The following is an 18,069-nucleotide window of genomic DNA, read 5'->3' as shown; positions in this document are numbered from 1 at the left end:
AAACCTTTGAGAGAGTATTGGGGGTGGGACAGGGCTTGGGGGTGGGAGGAAGTTACTCTACTTTGTCTAGGTTAAATGGAGTTCGAATAAAATTGATGTAGGGTGCGTTCTCTCAATGAACTTTTGATGTTAAGCATGACAGTTTATGTGAAATATTTCGACTCGAAGCCATGTCACTCATTTAATGTTAATGCGAAGTAACGAACACACACACACACACACACGCATTTGTGTGTGTGTGTTGTTTGTCAAGTTTTTGAAAAAGTTTTGCTGTAACAAATGCTGTAACTTTGACATATTTTTTTTTCTGTGCTGTTGTAAATTTGAGCTTAAGGCTTTGGGGTGATGATGTTGTGTGGAATGATGAGTCAATGTCGTCGGCATAAGCCAACACATGTCAAAGTTAAAAATAATACATGAGCATGTATTTGTGTGTGTGTGTGTGTTTGGCAAGGTGCTAGTTGTTGCTTTTATTGTGTATGAGGACCAAAAACTTGAAACTCTTGTTGAAGCGTTAAAATGCACGCAAAATACCGCACATACGCATGTGTGTGTGTGTGTGTGTCTGTAGCTGTGTGTGCAGCTGACGTCACAAACTCACGCACGTCTCTAGCCAAAGTTAAATAACTGTTTGTGTCATTTTGATGATTTCCTCTAACAAGGCAGCAACACGGCAAACTTTTTGCACAGCTGTCACACACACACACACACATGCGCACGCATAGCCTAGTGATGACACAAGGCTTTTATATTTATACACATTTTAAATAGTTAAAATGACTGATTGCTGTCACATGACTGATCAATCACAAATTGTTTGCAATATTTTACAAAAAAGTTGCAAAAGATTTATCATAAAGCTTGCAAAAGTTTTGCAGCTCTCACGCCTTCAAAATGAAAATATTGTACAAATTATACCATAAAGTTTTATTCTTTTGCGTTTTAAGTTTTAATGGCAATGCGACTTTTATTAGTTAGAATTATATAATAAAATTAGCGAATTTATGCTGCAAAGTTTTTGGAATTTACAAAAAATTAACATTGAATAAAATATGCGAATTAATTCTTCAAATTTGAGAGCACAAATGAAAATAGTTTAATAATAAATGATAGCTGAAGGCCTTGGCTAAAATATTACTATTACATTAAAAAAAAACAAAAAAAAATAGCATAAAGAAAAGTTTAATAGTTCAAGAAATTTCATGTTAAGCTTAAATTATTTAATTTAAATATGTATATAAAATTGTAGAGTATTTTTTTGATAGTGTGAAAATATGTATTACATAAATGCGTTAAATGAATTAATTAATGGCATTTAATTTATTATAAAATATTATGTTTGCATATTTTTAAATATTTTTTTTTTTGAGTTTTGGCTGCTGCTCCTTGACTGAAACTTTCACGCTCATCTCTGATGAGCTCTAACGCTTCGATTTGTTGAAGGTATGCATGCTTATTTAATGTGCTACACACACACACACACATAGACACACGTGCCTAAACATGTCTGTGCATGTACAGATGTTGCCGTTGCTTTGTCTGTTGCCTATTTAGTCAGACTGTCGTGCAGTCTGTCACTTCCCGTGGCCGTCATGTCAACACAGCTGACTTGCTTTCAAAATGAGCATATATACATATATAGCTAGTAATATAATAAACACACACACACACACACATGCAACGTAGTGAAGTCAGTGTGACCGACGCCATTTTGACATATTGCGGCATGGCGAATGATTAATTAAATTTATCACGTTGTCTTGCGGCCTCTCATTGTTTATTGTTGTTAATTTAAATGTAGAACTTGTGACAAGCGGCATGCGGTATCTGTTACTAGTTGGAAGCAGCAACACGCGAGCTGCTGTAACTGACACACACATAGAAAGGGAAAGAGAAAGAGAGAAAGCTGGAGCGAGTGAGCGAGCAAGCAACTTGACATTGTGAAAAGGGCTAAACAAATTAGAGAAGGCCTGCAACTGAAGCTATTTGAAAAATAGCAAAATGTTTTTGCAAAATAATGCGTTAATTAGTCAACAAAGGCAACAGCAACATCAGCAGCAGCAGCAGCAGCAGCAAAAAATATTTACATTTGTCAAACATAAATTAAGCTAATTTGCCATTTGTATGCAAACATTTTTTAACGAGAGCCATATGCTGGCTAAAATTCAAATTGTTTTTTTCCGCTTGGCTTGTAAAAAGACATGCATTAATTTTTCGACGAAATAACTTTGCACAAATTAAAATAAAGTATGAAAAGTGAGCGTGTGTACTTATGAGTTAGAGCGGGGTTACGGGTGTCGATAGGTAGGGGTATGAATATGTAAAAGGATTAAAGCGATTGGTGTATAGTGTAGTTAAAATAATTCTGATTGAATTTCAAATGCAATTTATGCTTGCAGCTTTAAAGTTTTACTTATTGGCACAATGTTTGATCGATAGTATCGATAAATTGAATTGTGCATTCTTGTTAAAGCATTATTTTGCTTTAAGTCATTTGCATTTTACAATATATATTATATATAATTGTAACAGTATATGTATATCGACAGTTTGTTATCGATATATGAATGATATTGCTTTAATATTTGTATTAAGCCATTTTTATGTGACCTAAATCGTCTGTATATAAATATATACTAAATGCAATTGATGAGCTAATTATTACGCGATTAGTAGCAATAGTATTTAATTATATCGATAGTATCGATAACTTACCAAGCAGTGTATAGGCCAGAAGCAGAGTGCAGATGCCCATATTGGTGAGCAGTGTTGACCAAATTGTCTGAGCTGCCTTCTTGCGTTTCTTCTTCTTGTTGTCATAGTCGGGTGGTGTCTTTTCCTCCGGATTGTTCGCCGGCGAGCCAAAGCAAGCGCACCAGCCGGTACGTTGCTCCTGCTGTTGTTGTGGTTGCGCCTGTGCTGCGGCAGCGGCTGCAGCGACGGCGGCAACGTTGACGGAAATCGGCGGCGGTTCTTTGCGTGTGGTGGAGCTGGTGGCGACAACTGGCGTAGGCACCACTCCCAGTTGTAGTGGCAACAGCTTGGCGTTGCTTTTGAGCGTGCCGCAATTGCCGCTGTTGATGGAGCTGCTGGTGCTGGCGCCTGTGGGTGGTAGTGGCAGCAGCTCACTGATGTAGCCGACATTGGCTGGTGCTGGATATTTGAGAATGCCGCTGGGTGGTGGTGGTGGTTGGGCTTGTGCTGTTGCTTGGGTTGCCACTTCAATATCCTCCAGCGTCGGCATCGGCAGCAGCTGCGTCGGCAGCGCCGTCGCCGTTGACATTAACTGCTGCTGCTGCTGCTGCTGGGGCAGCGCCGTCGGCGTTGTCATCAACTGCTGCTGCGTCGGCGTCGTACTCAATGACATCGACATCGATAGTGGGATCAGGTTCGGGGTATTCGGGTTCAACAAGGTCAGCTGGGGCTGGTTCGTCGAAGTTGTCGGCGTGGTGCCCATTGGGATTGACTTGAACGTGGTGGTCGTAGGCGCGGGCAGCATTAGCGGCATCGATGGTTGCCCTGTCGCCGCTTTTGATAAGTTGGACAATACGGAAAAAGTAGCGTAGCTGCTGCCGGACGTAGTCGGGATGGGCCCATATACCGGTACGCTCGCCGTCCCATACGTTTCCGTTTCCGCTTTGTAGTCGCCGCATGTAGATCTCTGCGACGGTGGTGGCAACCCAGACGACATCGGCATAATTTGCTCCGAATTCATTTTGCATTTGTAGTGATTTTATCTGCTCCAAAAAGGGCGTTCGGTTAACTGCAAAGAAGAAGATAAAGAAGAAGAATTAGCCGAGAGATTTTTAAGCAGATTCTAAAAGAGCAAAAGCAGATATTTTCTTCGCTCCGTCCATTCTTCTATTGTCTTCTATTTTTGAGTTCCCAATTTCTTCCATTCCTGCTAGTGTCTTCTCTAAACTAGTCTTCTTTATTCATTTATTCTTCTTTTATCTTGCCTTCTCTCTGCCTTTCTTCCATTCCTGCTGGTGTATTCTCTAAACTAATCTTTCTTATGCTCTCTTCATTTCTTCTATCCTTCTTTTGCTAATATGTTCTTCTTTTAGCTTGTCTTCTTCTTCTCGTTTCACCTTCTACTTTCTAGCCGTTTATGTTAAGCTGTTTTCTACTTTTCCTCTTTTGACATGTCCCTTCAATGCCACCACCTTCGTCTTTTTCTTTTCTCAAAAGCGCAAAGTAGTCTTAATTTTTAATGTCTAATAAATATTAAAGCCATCAGTGACGCAGCTTTTGTCACAGTCTGCATTATTTAGAGCTGTTAGCTTTTGTCAGCATGCATACAGAAATGCATGCCAAAGCGTTTTGAAGTCCTAACTGCAACTGCGTTGCTTATTTGCTTTCATCTTAAGCATTGACACAATATTTGCGACTGTCTCGCTCTCGGTCTTTCGCTTTTTTTGGCACTTGAACCAAAAGAAAATACAATACAAAAGCAACAACATACAAGAAAAAAAAAAAAGAAAGTAAAACATAAAAAATGCACACAAAAAATTGAAGCTCTTATGCTGAATGGACCTTCGTGTTCGAGCTGACAGCCCCTCGAGCTGCGCATTCGCACCTGACCACGCCCCATTTGGTAGCATGTGCATGCGAAATGTGCAACATACGTGCGTGTGGCACTTGAACTGAGTTGAGTTATTGTTGTTGCTGCAGCGCAAACACTTGAAGCGCCTTTTGACCGCCTTTGTTTTGCTTTTTGTTGTTGTTTTTTTTTTTATGCGCTGCCTGCGACATTGCAACTCATTGTTGGGGCTGCTGCTTCAATTATGCAACACACACTTGAGCTCCAGCTGTCGTTCGTTAATTGCCAAGGCTACAGCTCGACAGCGCGAGTGACACTTGCACATTTATTTACATTTGCATATTTGCATTTAGTCTAGCCTGGGGGCTAAGCTAGTCTATGCTGTTGTTTTTTTTTTTTTTTTTTAACGATATGCCAACCCGTCTGGCCTAAGCTCACATGCATTTCAATTAGCTCAGCCCGAACAGCAAGCTGTGGCAGCAGCCTGTGCGTCATGCCTATGAGCGAACGTTAGATAAGCCGCTTAGACAGTCGAGACAGCGAGCGAGTGAGCAGCTGATGTGGGCTGCCAATTGCCAAGGCGATTAATTTGGTTGTAATTGCAATTTAATGAAAAGCATTCAATTGTGCAAATTAATGAAAATGTCGGCACTGCTTGAGCCTGAGCCACAAACCCGTAAGTGCGGATGGGGGCGCTTCTATTGACTGGCTCTTAATTACTATTACTATGAGCTCAATTGTATATCAAAGCCCAGCAGCTTAATGCCATAGGTATATATCAGCTATATAGACGATATGCTAACAATTACTGCAACGAAATTAATCAGCGACGCCTAAGCGATTTGATAATACAAACAAAGAATCTATTAGAGCGGCATAATTGATTTGCAAATTATGTGGGATTCAAATAAAATTAAACATATTGTGTTGCCTACTTTGCAGCGCGCGCTACAAATTTAAGCGGCCAAGCTGCTAAGACGTCAATTGGTTTAAAAATGGGATAAGATAATTAATTTTTTTTATTCTTAATTTTATTATTTTAAAAAATGACTCCAGCAATTACTTTTTCATTTTAACTTTGCAGTTTGTGAATTTATCAACAAAAATCTATGTCCAACAATTATTTTTGAGTTATTTATTTTGGCTGAAGAATGTTTGAAGAGTGCGATATAATTGAATAAAAATAATATTGTCATTCCATTTGCTAACATTGATTGTTAAGCTATTTAAATTAAATTGAATTTTTTTATGCCATCTGAGCAAACAAATTTAAAGCGTAGCCTGCAGCTATTTCAGCTTTTAAATAGACTTTTAGCTCAATGCTTAGCTCTCGCCGCTGCTATATCCATATTGCAAGCCATTAATGCATTTTACTTTTCATTTACTCCTTCCGTGTTTGCAATATGCCAAACCAATTAGGCCACGCAGCCGGGCAAGTCAACTGGCCACAACGCAGCACAATTTCCTTTTTTTTGTGGCGGCGGCGCGTGGGCTTATTGGCTAAGCATGAAGTCAGTCTAGTCGTGGTCTTTAGTTCGCTACGCTGTCAGTCTGCCCGTTCTATGTTTGTCTGTCTGCCCATTGCCTTTCATCCATCTCAATTTACTGTGCGTGAGGCTTTTTGTCAACGGCCAAGAAAATAGCTGTCAAAAATTGCAGTGCCAGTGAAAATAAAAAGCCCAAAAAAAAACAGCAAAAAACGGAGGCTTGTAACGAGCCAAGCGGCAATAGCAACGAGACATAGTCGAGAGTGAGAGATTGTTACTGCCGTTGACCCTAACATAAAAAGCGATGTCCAGAAAACAAAGTCAAATTGATGTTTGGGGCAGCTTGCAGCTGTGCTACGCTACACTGAGAACAAAGAAAGTAGTAGTAGAAACTATTTATGTCTGGTCTTTGATTTTTGATAGCAAAACAAAGCAAATATTTTTCTACAATTTTTTAAGCCACTTTTACTCAAAATGTAAAGCCTTTGATTTGAGTTATTTTGAGAGATTATTGAAAAGAATTCTTGCTGATTTTTGTTAACAATATAAACAGTCGAGACTACAAATACACAAAATGTCATATTAAGTATACGTATATAAAAAAATATAACATTTTACATAAAAAAAATTATGTAAGTGAAATTTGACGCAACAATTTAAAAATTTCTTTGCCAAATGCGAATATTTAGCTCAATAAATTGCTTGCATTAAATATTTTCTTTACAAAAATAAGCGCATATTAATTTTAAGACTGCCACTAAATACTAAAGTGCTCGAAATGTAATTAACAGTGTTGAAAAACGCGCATAACTCGAGTTTGCAAGTATTTTTTCTTAGCGTATGAACGTTGATTGCTGCGCTGGGACTGAGGACTGCGAACTGGGAGCTGAACTGCAAACATAAACAACAGTTATGCTCACGAACAACGCGGATGGGCAAAGTTGCATTTCCGCTGTAACGGAAATGCGTTCGACGCGTATTTGAAATATTGGAGGAGCTGGTGGGAAAGCCCAAAAGTCTCGTTCGCTCAGGCACGCGCTTTCGATTGCGGCCGTGCGGCTTTTGTGGTTACCACCTACTCAAGCGGTCAATACACACACACACATACACATACACACATATGTGTGCGTGTGTCGCAGTTTGCGCTACAAGCCGCACTCAAATGCGTAATCATTTCAACGCCAAATCGACAGCGTGCAAACCACTTCAACTCTCTCTCTCTCTCTCTCTCGCTCTTTTCATTGTCTGCACGCTTCGCATCCGTTTAATTCAGCTCATTTGAGCGTATATTTGTGCTTTCAGTATTTAACGTGTATTCTCTCTTTCTCTCGCTTCGCACAATTGAAACAGAAATTGTTGCATTTTTCTTTTGACCAAACAGCAATTAAAAAAGCGCAACTTTTACTTCGCCGCCCGCAGCGGCAGAAACTTTCGTTTTATTCCCTTTTTTGTTCTCGTGCTCGAGTTCGAATTGGCGCTGCTGCCAAAGCGTTTTAAAAACAATTGTTTAGTGCACGTATTAAATAAGTTTCAATGTTAGTTTATTGCATTTTGAGTTTACCTTGCGGCTTATGCAAGTTGTTTCGACTCGCAGCATTTACATTATTTTAATTCAATTTAATTCACTTTAATGCAATTGCTGCACTAACTAATTTTTGAATTTAATTTAATTTGAAGCAATTCAAATTGTTGTTTTTAGCAGCTGCAATTTAAAGTTAAGCAAAAGCGACTAAAAAAATAAATAATACAAATTTAAATAGAACTCCTAAATGCTCTGTTTAGTTAAAATAAATTTAATTTTTATCAGAAACTTTTTGCTTTTTTGATAGAGAATTGTTAAAAAATTAAAGCTTAATTTTTGAGTGCACACAAATTTAATTAATAAAAATTTAAACTCAAATTTTGATTTAAGTTAGCTCTAGCTCTCAATTTATAATATAATTTTCAATTAAATTAAACTGCTGTTCCTATTTTAAGCGAAACTTAATTTGATTGAGTCTCATTTACATAGCGTGCGACTTTTAATTTCGAAATATTTCGAATTTCGAACTCATTCCACATCAGTTAACTGTTTGGGGCCATAAACGATTTGTTTATCTTAAAATGCGATCGTTTCACTTATTTTTATGGCCTGAGCGCGCTGCTTGTGCATTTTCCATTTTCCACAATTATGCATTTTTATTGTGTGTGTGTGTGTCTGTCTGTGTGTGTGAATGTTTGTGTTTCATTTTTATGCTAATTATTTTGAGGCTGCAAATTTGCAGATGTCATTAAATTGCCATTTTTATTGGCCATACAAATGCTTTCGTTGCATTGCCGTTTTTAATGCATTAATTGTGAATGTACCGCTTCCCACCCCTCCCCGCCCCCTCGCTGGGTGGGCGTGGCGACTTTTATGAGCGGCTCATTTGAGCGATGCTTGCGGCATTAAAATCGCATAAATGCTGCGCATCGTTAACTCGCCAAAAGCAACAACAACAATAAGGAGGAGGGGGAGGAGGAGGAGGGGTTGGGCTGGGCTGGGGAGTAGTCGAAAAAATAACAGAGGTAGCTTTGTTTTTGTTGCTGCCGCTGCTGCTGCTGCTGCCGCTGGGGCGTTGAAAATATTTGCTTAATGAAATTGTATGCGCGCGAGAATTTTTGTGTGAATGAAATTAATTTCAAACATGGCGTACAAAGATGGCGGCGCCCGCCACGCCCACACGCAGGCAGCGGCGCCGCACAAAAATGTGAGCAGGCTGTGAGGGGGTAGGGGGTGTTGCTGCTTGCCAACGAGTTTATTTCTTCTTAGCTTAAGACAGCAAATGAAATGTTTGTTGTTTTTTTTTCGCTTTTTTGTGCGTGTGTGTGTGTGTGTTTATTTTCTCAGTTTGCCTTTTATGCAGCAATTTATTGTTGATATGCTTTATATGCCCATTTATGAGCTTATGCTATGAGTGTTTGGTTTGCTTTCATTTTTATGATTAGCTGCAAATAAAAATAAAAATGCTCCCCGGTTTGAGCTTCAGCTTCAGCTTCAGCGCTTATCTATTTAGTGCTGCCGCCTCATATAAAACTGTGTTTATATTAGTTCAGACTGATGAATTAGTTAATGATGCGTTAGCCTTGATTTTTACACGCTGTACTCAAGAAATGTGCACAACAGTCTTTTAGTTTATGTGTGAGCACTAAGCGTTGGCCTAATTTCATAGCTTTAACTAATAAAAATTATATAAAACTTAAAGTCTGTTAAGCATTTAAATTACGCTTAGAATTACTAATTAATTGCATAATTTTTGAAAAATAAGCACTGAGAAAATAGCAAAATACTTCAGTTTTATATGCAAAAATTCAAAAATAATTTTTGGAATATTTGCAATATTTTTTTAATAATTTGTTTTTATATTTTTAACAAAACTGTTGCCTCAAAAAAGCGACAAACTGGAATTTAGAATGAAATTTCTTAGCCTTAAGATTATTTTGCTAATCGTTGTGCAAAGTCGTGACTGTATTTTTTTTTTCGCCAGAATTTAGACTTGGCAAAAATAAATTTATGCTGCTTAACTTATAAAAAATAATATAAAACTACAAAAAATATATACTATATATGCTAAGCTGTAAATATGCTAACTAGCCCCTTACTACGCCCATGTATTTGTCCTCATTTTTGTTTTGCAATTTAAAGTTTTGTGTTCAAATTAAGCTTAAGCTGCGACTTGACTTGCTTTCTATATAAGAGTTCGCTGCACAGCGTTCCAAAGTGTCGACTATGCTCACTTTTGCTTATCGAAATTTTTAATGATGCTGCTCTGACATTAACATTAATGTCATAAATTACGCTCAGCACTGTCTTGAGGAATTTTCCTAGCATAGTTTTTGACTTTGCTTATGCTTGTTGCTGATTTCCATTTTTTTTTTGTTGCTTTTTTTGCTGCCGCAGACAATTGAAATTGATTACAATTTATGCATGGCGGGCGGATTGGCAATTAATTGGATTTAACATAATTCAATTGGCAAGTTGGCAATAAATTTAATGAAAAAGCTGCCGCTGAATGTCAATGGCAAATTAAGTGAACTGTGGCGCTGTGTGGCACTTGGCCCTGTGGCACGTGTGGCACGTCAGTAGTATAATCAAACACTTCAGCTTTTGCCCTGGCGTTAAATAAGCAGCAGCTAACGTTGTTGCTGCTGCGCTTGTTGTTGTTGCTACAGCTGCCACTGCTGCTGCTGCTGCTGCTGATGCTGCTGCTGCCTGTGGGCGCTTTTCTAATTATTTACTCTGATTTGGCTGGTTGAGCAAACAAACTGACGACGCCATTGTGTTGATTTCAAATGCTGCTGTTGCTGCTGCTACCGTTGCAAGTTGTGAATTTGCAACAAGATGTGGCAGCAACTCGTGTTGCTAAATGCAGCTGTATAAATGCCGGAAGTAAAAATTACTTTTTAAATTAGTTGCCAACACACACACACACACACACACATACAGCTGCATATCTAAGTGGCATGTATGTGTGTCTCTCTCTCTCTCTGTGTTGTAGGTGTGGCTCAACGCCCACAGGTGTTTAATTTAGCCAACACACGTTGCAAAGTGTTGCGCCAAAAGTTGCTGCCAGCTAACTGTAAAAATAAAAACAATTACGCATACGCCTCCCCCCCCACCCCAAACTACATGAAAAGCCAAATTGAAAGTGAGCAGCAACAACAGCAACAATGCATATAAAATATAAAACTTTGCACTTACATATCTCTCTCTCTCTCTCTTTCTCTTTCTCGCTTTATTTTATAAATAAAGCAAATGCGCCGCGCTTACAACTTGGCTAATGTTTTCGTTTTTTTGGGGGGCTAAGAGAAATGTGTTTATAATTGTGTTGCAGCTTAGTTGCGCTGCCTTGTTGCCTCTTAATGATGCTTATCTCTGGGCATGTTGCATGTATGTAGCAACTTTCAAAGCCGCAATAAATGCATTTGGATTATAATTTTTTTTTTTTGTAAGCAGCGTTAACAAAAGCACAACTAGCGCACAGTTTTGTTTTTTAAGCACATTGCACACTTAAGCAATTAAAATATATAAAAAAAATATAAATATATGCTTTATGTTAAATTGCTTTATTTAAGTTTGTTAAGAGCATAACATAATAAGTTGTTTTTATAGGTACTGTAAATATTTTAAAGCTGGCAATTAATTCTTGCTCACAGCAGCAAAAATAGCAACAAATTTTTTAGCTAGTGCATTAAATTAGAATTTAAATAAGCAGCAAAAATTAATAATTTAAGAATAAGATTTAGAAACTGAACTCTAAAGCCAAATTGTTGTCGCTTCGGTTAGTTTAAGTGTAATTTGAAATATTTTGTCCTTTAATAATTTATGACTTTTCAACAAAATTCTTTTATTTTGCATACAACTTTTATATGTCAAAATTTATTTACTTATTTTTAGATCATTTAAGCAAAAATTAATAAATAAAACTCACCAGCATTTTATGCATATTTTAGTCATATTCATCTAAAAATAAATGAATATGACTAAAATATGCATAAAATGCTGGTGAGTTTTATTTATTTATTTTTGCTTAAATTATGCTCTGAGTTAAATTAAATTTTAAACTGATTATACTTTCTATAATATAACTTATAATAATCAATGAGCTACTTTTGTAAAAAGACTTTAAATTTTAACTGCTGCCAGCTGCTGTTGAATTGTTTTTCAATTTGAATGCTGACTACGCTTTGAACTAACTTTAATCAATCTAGTTGGGAATATGTTTGGCATGCATTTTTGCATTATGTTTGACTTGTTAAGAGTATTGCAGACAACGTTGGCTGCTAAGCAATATTGCAATCACTTTTAACTTTTTGCCAACAGCCACACACACACACACACACGCACACACAATCAGTTTACAGGAAGTTAAGCGTAGAGTGGCAGCTTTTTCCTGCCTGTCTAGCCAGACAGCCTAGGCAACCTCTTTATTGTATCTCTTGCTGCTTTGCCTTTGGACTGAAGCCTGAGCTCGTAAGTTGGCAATGTCTACTTAATTACGAGAGCTCTGGCAAAAGTGTGGCAAATGTTGAAACGCCCCAAGAGCTGCAGTGGCAGCGGCAGCTCTCGAGCTGCTGCTTCGACCACAATTATTTCCGTTTTAATGCTGCATGGGGCAACCCTTGGCCATTTCATTGCCTCTTTTTTCCCATTTACCTAACTATGTATTTTGTATTCTCCTTTCTTTTTTTGCATTTGCTGTTGCTGCTTTTGCATTAGTGGGCGTGTCGGATGCTTTTAGCGTTTTAATTAAATTTGATGTTGATTGAACTTATGACTGCAGCCATAGCAGCTTCCAGTCCAGTACTTTGCCTCCTTAGTATAAGCCATATTAGTGGTTATGGCGTTTACCTAACTTAATCAACAACACGCAGCTTGGCAAGCGATTTGAATTTCATTTGAAGCACCTGCCTCAGCATAACAATGAAAACTTTTTACCACAAGTGCTTACTGAGATTTATGAGCTCGTTCGTTCGTTCGCTCTCTCTCTCTCTCTCTCTCTCTTTCGCTCTGTTCGGTACTTGACTTCAATGAGCAGTCAATGTCGTTGGCAGAGAACTGTCGACGTGTGTGCAAAGACAACACCAAGGGGCATAAAGTAGTTGCATCGTAAAAATGACAACAACAAGCAGTTAAGTTCAAGTTTTGCTACTAACAAATGGCCAAAAGGGGTTGGCCTTGTTCGTAGCCGTAATTACATTCTTGAGTTATAATGGCATTGACTGCGATAACTTGTTGTTTTATCGATACTATCGATAGCTTCTAAATTCGATAGCCTATATTATTCACTATATGCAAGCGTTTGTGTGGAACTAAATCAAAATGATGCTTTGGCTAACTGAATTTGTAGCAGCACAATCTACAATCTATATCTAATAAAATTAAGTACATTTCTATATTCTATATCCCAATGCCTTAGCATAAACAGCAACTGAATTCAAATTGCGCTGGCCAGAGTCGAGATGCCGTTGCCATAGCATACAGCATGGATGCTGTAAGCACGACGGGCGCATTTCCGCAACTGGGTCACCCACTCATTAATCCTATTCCTTGTACTTCTTAAATCAATCTTCATGGTCTATTTGTAATTTTAAATATGCCACCGGGGGCATAATTCCCCAGCCACTGGTCAGCATTCTAGCTCCTAACCCACAAAATAGGGCGGACAAAAACAAAAAAAAAAAGGTGAAACTATGACGCTGCACTTTGGCTGCCGCCTTGGCTGCTTGGCCTGGCCTGGCACACTTTGTCTACACTTTAAGCCAACATTGGAGTCGCAACTCAACGCTAAGCGCCCAGCGGCTGCTCTAATGAATTTGCATTTTTTATAAATCCCCATTGATGCGCTCCAGTTTGGACAAGAGCGCTTCGTCGGTCAGCTAAGCTAGCCCAGCCAAGCGATTGCACTTTTTTTGTTGCTTTTCTTTACGGTTTGCTGTGCTCTGCTGGTTTGGTGGACATGGCATTGATAGACACGCTCTTGTTGCATTTGACAGTCTGCTGTGATTAGGGCGTGGCATAGACAGTTGATAGAGCTCAGGATATAAGTGCTATCGATAGTGTAACTTAAAAACAATTAGAATCTATAAATGTTAAAGAAATTGTTTGAAATTTAATAAATGCTAAATTGCTTTTAAACAATTGATGAATGCAAAAGTAACTTGGTAGTAATATCGATGCTGTTGTAATCGATCATATCGATAGTAAATAGAAGAATGCCGCTAATAAATATATTATTATCAATAAGCAATACTACATAGTGAAGTCTACTAAAGAGTCTAGTCTGCTGACTAGAATTATAAATATTATAATGATGCTCTTATTTTTATTAAATACTCTTGACTATGAGTTCTGATAATATCGATTGGTACAAAATATTGCTGAGAACGTCAGTAAATAATGGAATAGAATTCAATAGAAATTTTCCAGCGATATAAATTTGTTTATGTACTTAAGCTATACAAACAAAGCAATTGAAATGCTTGTAAGTCTTCACAGCACGGGAGCTGGACCCTGGCAACAGCTTTTTGGTCAAAAGCATTGCAGCAGTTCAATCAAAATTCACTGAGAATAAGCCAATTTGTTTACCACACATTGCACACGATTGTCGTTGTTGTTGTTGTTATTTCTGTTGCTGTTGTTGTTGTTGTTGTTGGGCGTTAAACAAAGGACTGAAGCACAATGGATGCGGTATAACAATGGAAGTGAAGCCTGGCCAGTCATTAACAAGTTGCTCGGGCAATTACGGCGACACCTGCCAACCAAAGCTAAGGTACACACACACACATACACAAACATACCTTCGATATTAACATAGCGCACTCAACGCGCCATAAATAATTGGCATGCCCACAACAAACACTTTGGTCAGTTCAGCCTCATGCAGTGTTGCCAGAGCTGTTGTAGCTGAATTCGGCATAAAAATAAGCTGCCCACTACTTTATGCCAGCCAAGAATATAGCAGAATATTAGTTAGTAGCTAAATGTTTAATATTTTGACAGCTTTAAATTTAATTCAGTTGACAATTCTCACTTGATTAGAAAATAAGTTTAGATTTCGATTAGAAGAAAGTTTATGCAAAAATCAAAGCTACCATATTTTTTATTAGCATATGCTTTGGAATTTTAATGGCCTATTTAATTTGCAAATCTAGCTTTTAAAAAGCCAAACTAACAACACTGTGGCCATAGTTTATTTGCCAATTTGCTTTGTTGTGTTTATTAAGCGGCAGCGGCCTTGGCTTGCATGTAAAAATGCACAGAATTTCAAGCGTGCGTGGCGTATACGCAATTTGGCATACACAAAATAAATGAAGCATGCCATGAAAGTTAAGTTTTCGCCCGGCCAATATGTTAGTTAATTAGTTGCATAGCTCTCGCTTGCATTCCCAGTGGCATCATTAGGGAGTCTTTAAGTCGCCAAGTAGAGGGTTAAAGGCATCGATCACAAACAGTCGAAATACATTTCATGCCATTTGGCACTTTGCATTTTGGGGCTTAGCGGCATTAACTACAAGTCGTTATTATTGTCTAGGGCATTCAGTTCGGGCGCAGAGAACTGAAGCTGAAACTCAAACTTCGACTTCGACTGCGAGTTCGAGTGTCTCTAACTTAAGGCAAGTCGGGCTGGCTGGCTGTCTTGTCTGCTATTCCAATTCCAATTCCAATTTGTATCTTGGATTTGTTTGCCTGCTTGGGTGGCTGGGTGTTGGGCTCTGGCGTTAATATTACGCATACGCACCGCACACAGACGAAAACGACAACGATGAATGCACTCATGTGTGATTGTTTCTGAGCAAATGAGGTTGCTGCTGTGTCTGTCTGTGTGTGTGTGTGTGTGTGTGTGTTGAGTGTATATGACACATAAGCGAGATACACGCATAGCTCTAGCTGAGCGGCAGCTTACAGTGCGCAGCGAAAGTTTAGTTACGCTTAGTTTAGTTGCAAAGGCAAGGAAAATCATATTTTAAATATATACAAAATAATATATACAAAAAAATATACATAAAAATATATATTAAAAAAGAATTTTTAACTAGCAAAATAAAAGCAAAATTAATAAAATGCTATAAAATATAGAATAGAACACAACTTGGAAATACATTTTTGTAGAATTATCTAACTAAAATATTTGTAGTATTTATTTTTAGCCATTTCAATTAACACTTTAGAAGTTATATATATTTTATACATTTATTTAATATACATTTTTTTTTTACATTTATTTAATTCATTTTATGGCATTTTTGAAAATATTTTAAATTAAATAGTAAATAATTAAAGTTCAGCGTATATGCAGCTTGGTTTCTATTTAGCTGCTGCGCATTGTAGCAGCAGCTGGGGCATGCTTTGCTTGGTTGCATGAAGCTTGCCACCTCTTTGATTGTATGCGACATGAACCTCTGGGGAAATTAAAGATACATTAAATGCCGTAGGCAAACGTTGTGCTTACATGTAAGTGCGTGTATCTTTATATGTGTGTGTGTGTGTGTGTGTGTGAAAACTGCTCTTAAGCTGCAGTAAGGCAGCAGACGCTGCGTATACGCAATTTATTGAGTTTGAGTTCATCAAATGAACAATAATTGCGCAAACAATTAAAAATCTAAAATAGCAAAAACTTTTTGGCTGATCCAGCATTTTAATGAAGCCAATGGCCGCCGCCAATTGTCGTCAAGGCATAAAACAAAGCGCGAGAAGAAAAACAAAAGCAAAAACAACAATATATATATATAGCTTTTATGTTTTAATATTTAATTAAAATTTGGTGTAACGCTTTTGTTAATGAATTCCTATTTGACGCGCGTTGCGCGAATGTTGCACGTGTTGCGACTTCTGCTCGCCCGAGGCCTACGGAATATTTTTCGCATCGTTATGTTCGTCCCTTGTTGTTGCCACTTCTGGGGCCACTTTGCTGTCACACCCAAAGGAATGGCCAAAATTTATGAAATGATTTTAATTAGCTTGATGTTGTTGTTGCTGCTGCTGCTGCTGCTGGCTCGACCACTGGCCAGTGCCAGTTTTATAACATTTTAATTTTCGGGCTCAGCTAGCCAAAAAACCGGAAGCCGGAAATCTGCCATTGAACAACAGTTCAACAAACAACGAAAAACGTTGCGGCTAGGCTCTCTGAACGGGATGTGGGCGTGACATATGGGGCCAGGCTAACAAGCGCATTAAAAGTTATGGCCTGTCAAAAGGTTGGCTCTTGCCATAAAACTTTGACTCGCTGTTGTTTCGTTATTGTTGATAAACATTAATGCGCGCCACATAAAACGCATGTCAGTTGTCGTCTCTAGTATATAGCTAAAGTTAGTTAATACTTTTAATTACGCTTATTAAAAGCTAGCACTTGTTTATTGTTCTCATAAGCTCCAAAAACGCATTCAAGTTTTTTTGGTTCACTCCACTGAGCTCAGGCTCAGACTGTAAGCGGTAACACTTACTGTCTATGCATTAAGCAAAAAAAAGTTAAAAGCACTTTTTGTGTTGACGTTGAATAATGCAAAACGCAAAATGCAAAAACGAAAGAAAAACAAGCAGCGCATTAAAGTGTAGCTGAAGCAACTTTGTAATACACTTTGAGGCAGCTCTAACAAATACGTTAAATATTTTGTGTTTAAGTAATATTTTTTTTAATTTTGTATTGGGGTATTAAATTTTAAAAAATTACAGTAGTCTGCTGCGAACATAGAACTGTCTATATGATAAATTTGATAGCTTTAGCTCTTATAGTCTCGGAGATTCTGCTGCTCATACATACAAAAAAAAAAAAAACAGAATTTAAATTAGTTTTGTGCTAAATTGTGTTATATTATGTTTGTAAATAGCTTTCTTTATTCGATTTGTGGACAAGAGGGCAATAAATTAATATATAAAATACTATAACAATCTTTATCGCCCATAGAATTGTCTATATGACAAATTTGTTATCTCTAGCTCTTATAGTCTCTGAGATTCTGTTGCTCATACATACAAGAAACAGAATTTTAATTAGTTTTGTGCTAAATTGTGTAATTTTATGTTTGTAAATAGTTTTATTTATTTGATTTGTGAACAAAAGGGAAAACAATTAAAATAAATATTGTAAATAAATATTATAGCAATCTTCATCAGACATAGAGCTATCCATATGCCAAATTTGTTAACTCTAGCTTCTATAGTCTTTGAGTTTCTCTTGCTCATACAGACAGAAATGCCTCAATCGACTTTATTTGTGTTGCTGATAAAGTAAATGAATATATTATAAATAATGATATACATTTGCACAACTTTTTGATACCCTTGTGCACTTTTCATTGAAAACTGTCAAAGTGTATTAAAATACGAGCGCAACCACAAGCTGCGCAGCCAGCATTTTTAGAGGTAGCCGTTGTCGTTTCGCCTAAATGTAACTTAAAAGTGGCTCATTAGGTAAGCGGCAGTGGCAGCTGAATACATTTAAATTAGTTGCTTCCGTTTTAAAATTTATGCGACTTCCGGTCAACAAAATTGCACATTTAGCATACTTTTCGGCACGTGGG

At 37.6% G+C, this 18,069-nt stretch overlaps 1 protein-coding gene across 1 annotated transcript in view; it reads right to left on the bottom strand.

The window, feature by feature from the left end:
* Nucleotides 1–18,069, bottom strand: part of LOC108607094 — a 47,943-nt gene that overhangs the window by 12,112 nt on the left and 17,762 nt on the right. Inside the window, exon 3 of the mRNA XM_033294373.1 lies at nucleotides 2,716–3,763. Coding sequence (XP_033150264.1) covers nucleotides 2,716–3,715 — 1,000 coding nt within the window. The 5' untranslated portion in view covers nucleotides 3,716–3,763. The remainder of the gene's footprint in view (nucleotides 1–2,715; nucleotides 3,764–18,069) is intronic.

Source organism: Drosophila busckii, chromosome X (assembly GCF_011750605.1).
Source record: "Drosophila busckii strain San Diego stock center, stock number 13000-0081.31 chromosome X, ASM1175060v1, whole genome shotgun sequence".
NCBI lineage: Eukaryota > Metazoa > Arthropoda > Insecta > Diptera > Drosophilidae > Drosophila > Drosophila busckii.
This window is presented reverse-complemented; position numbering and strand designations above follow the sequence as displayed.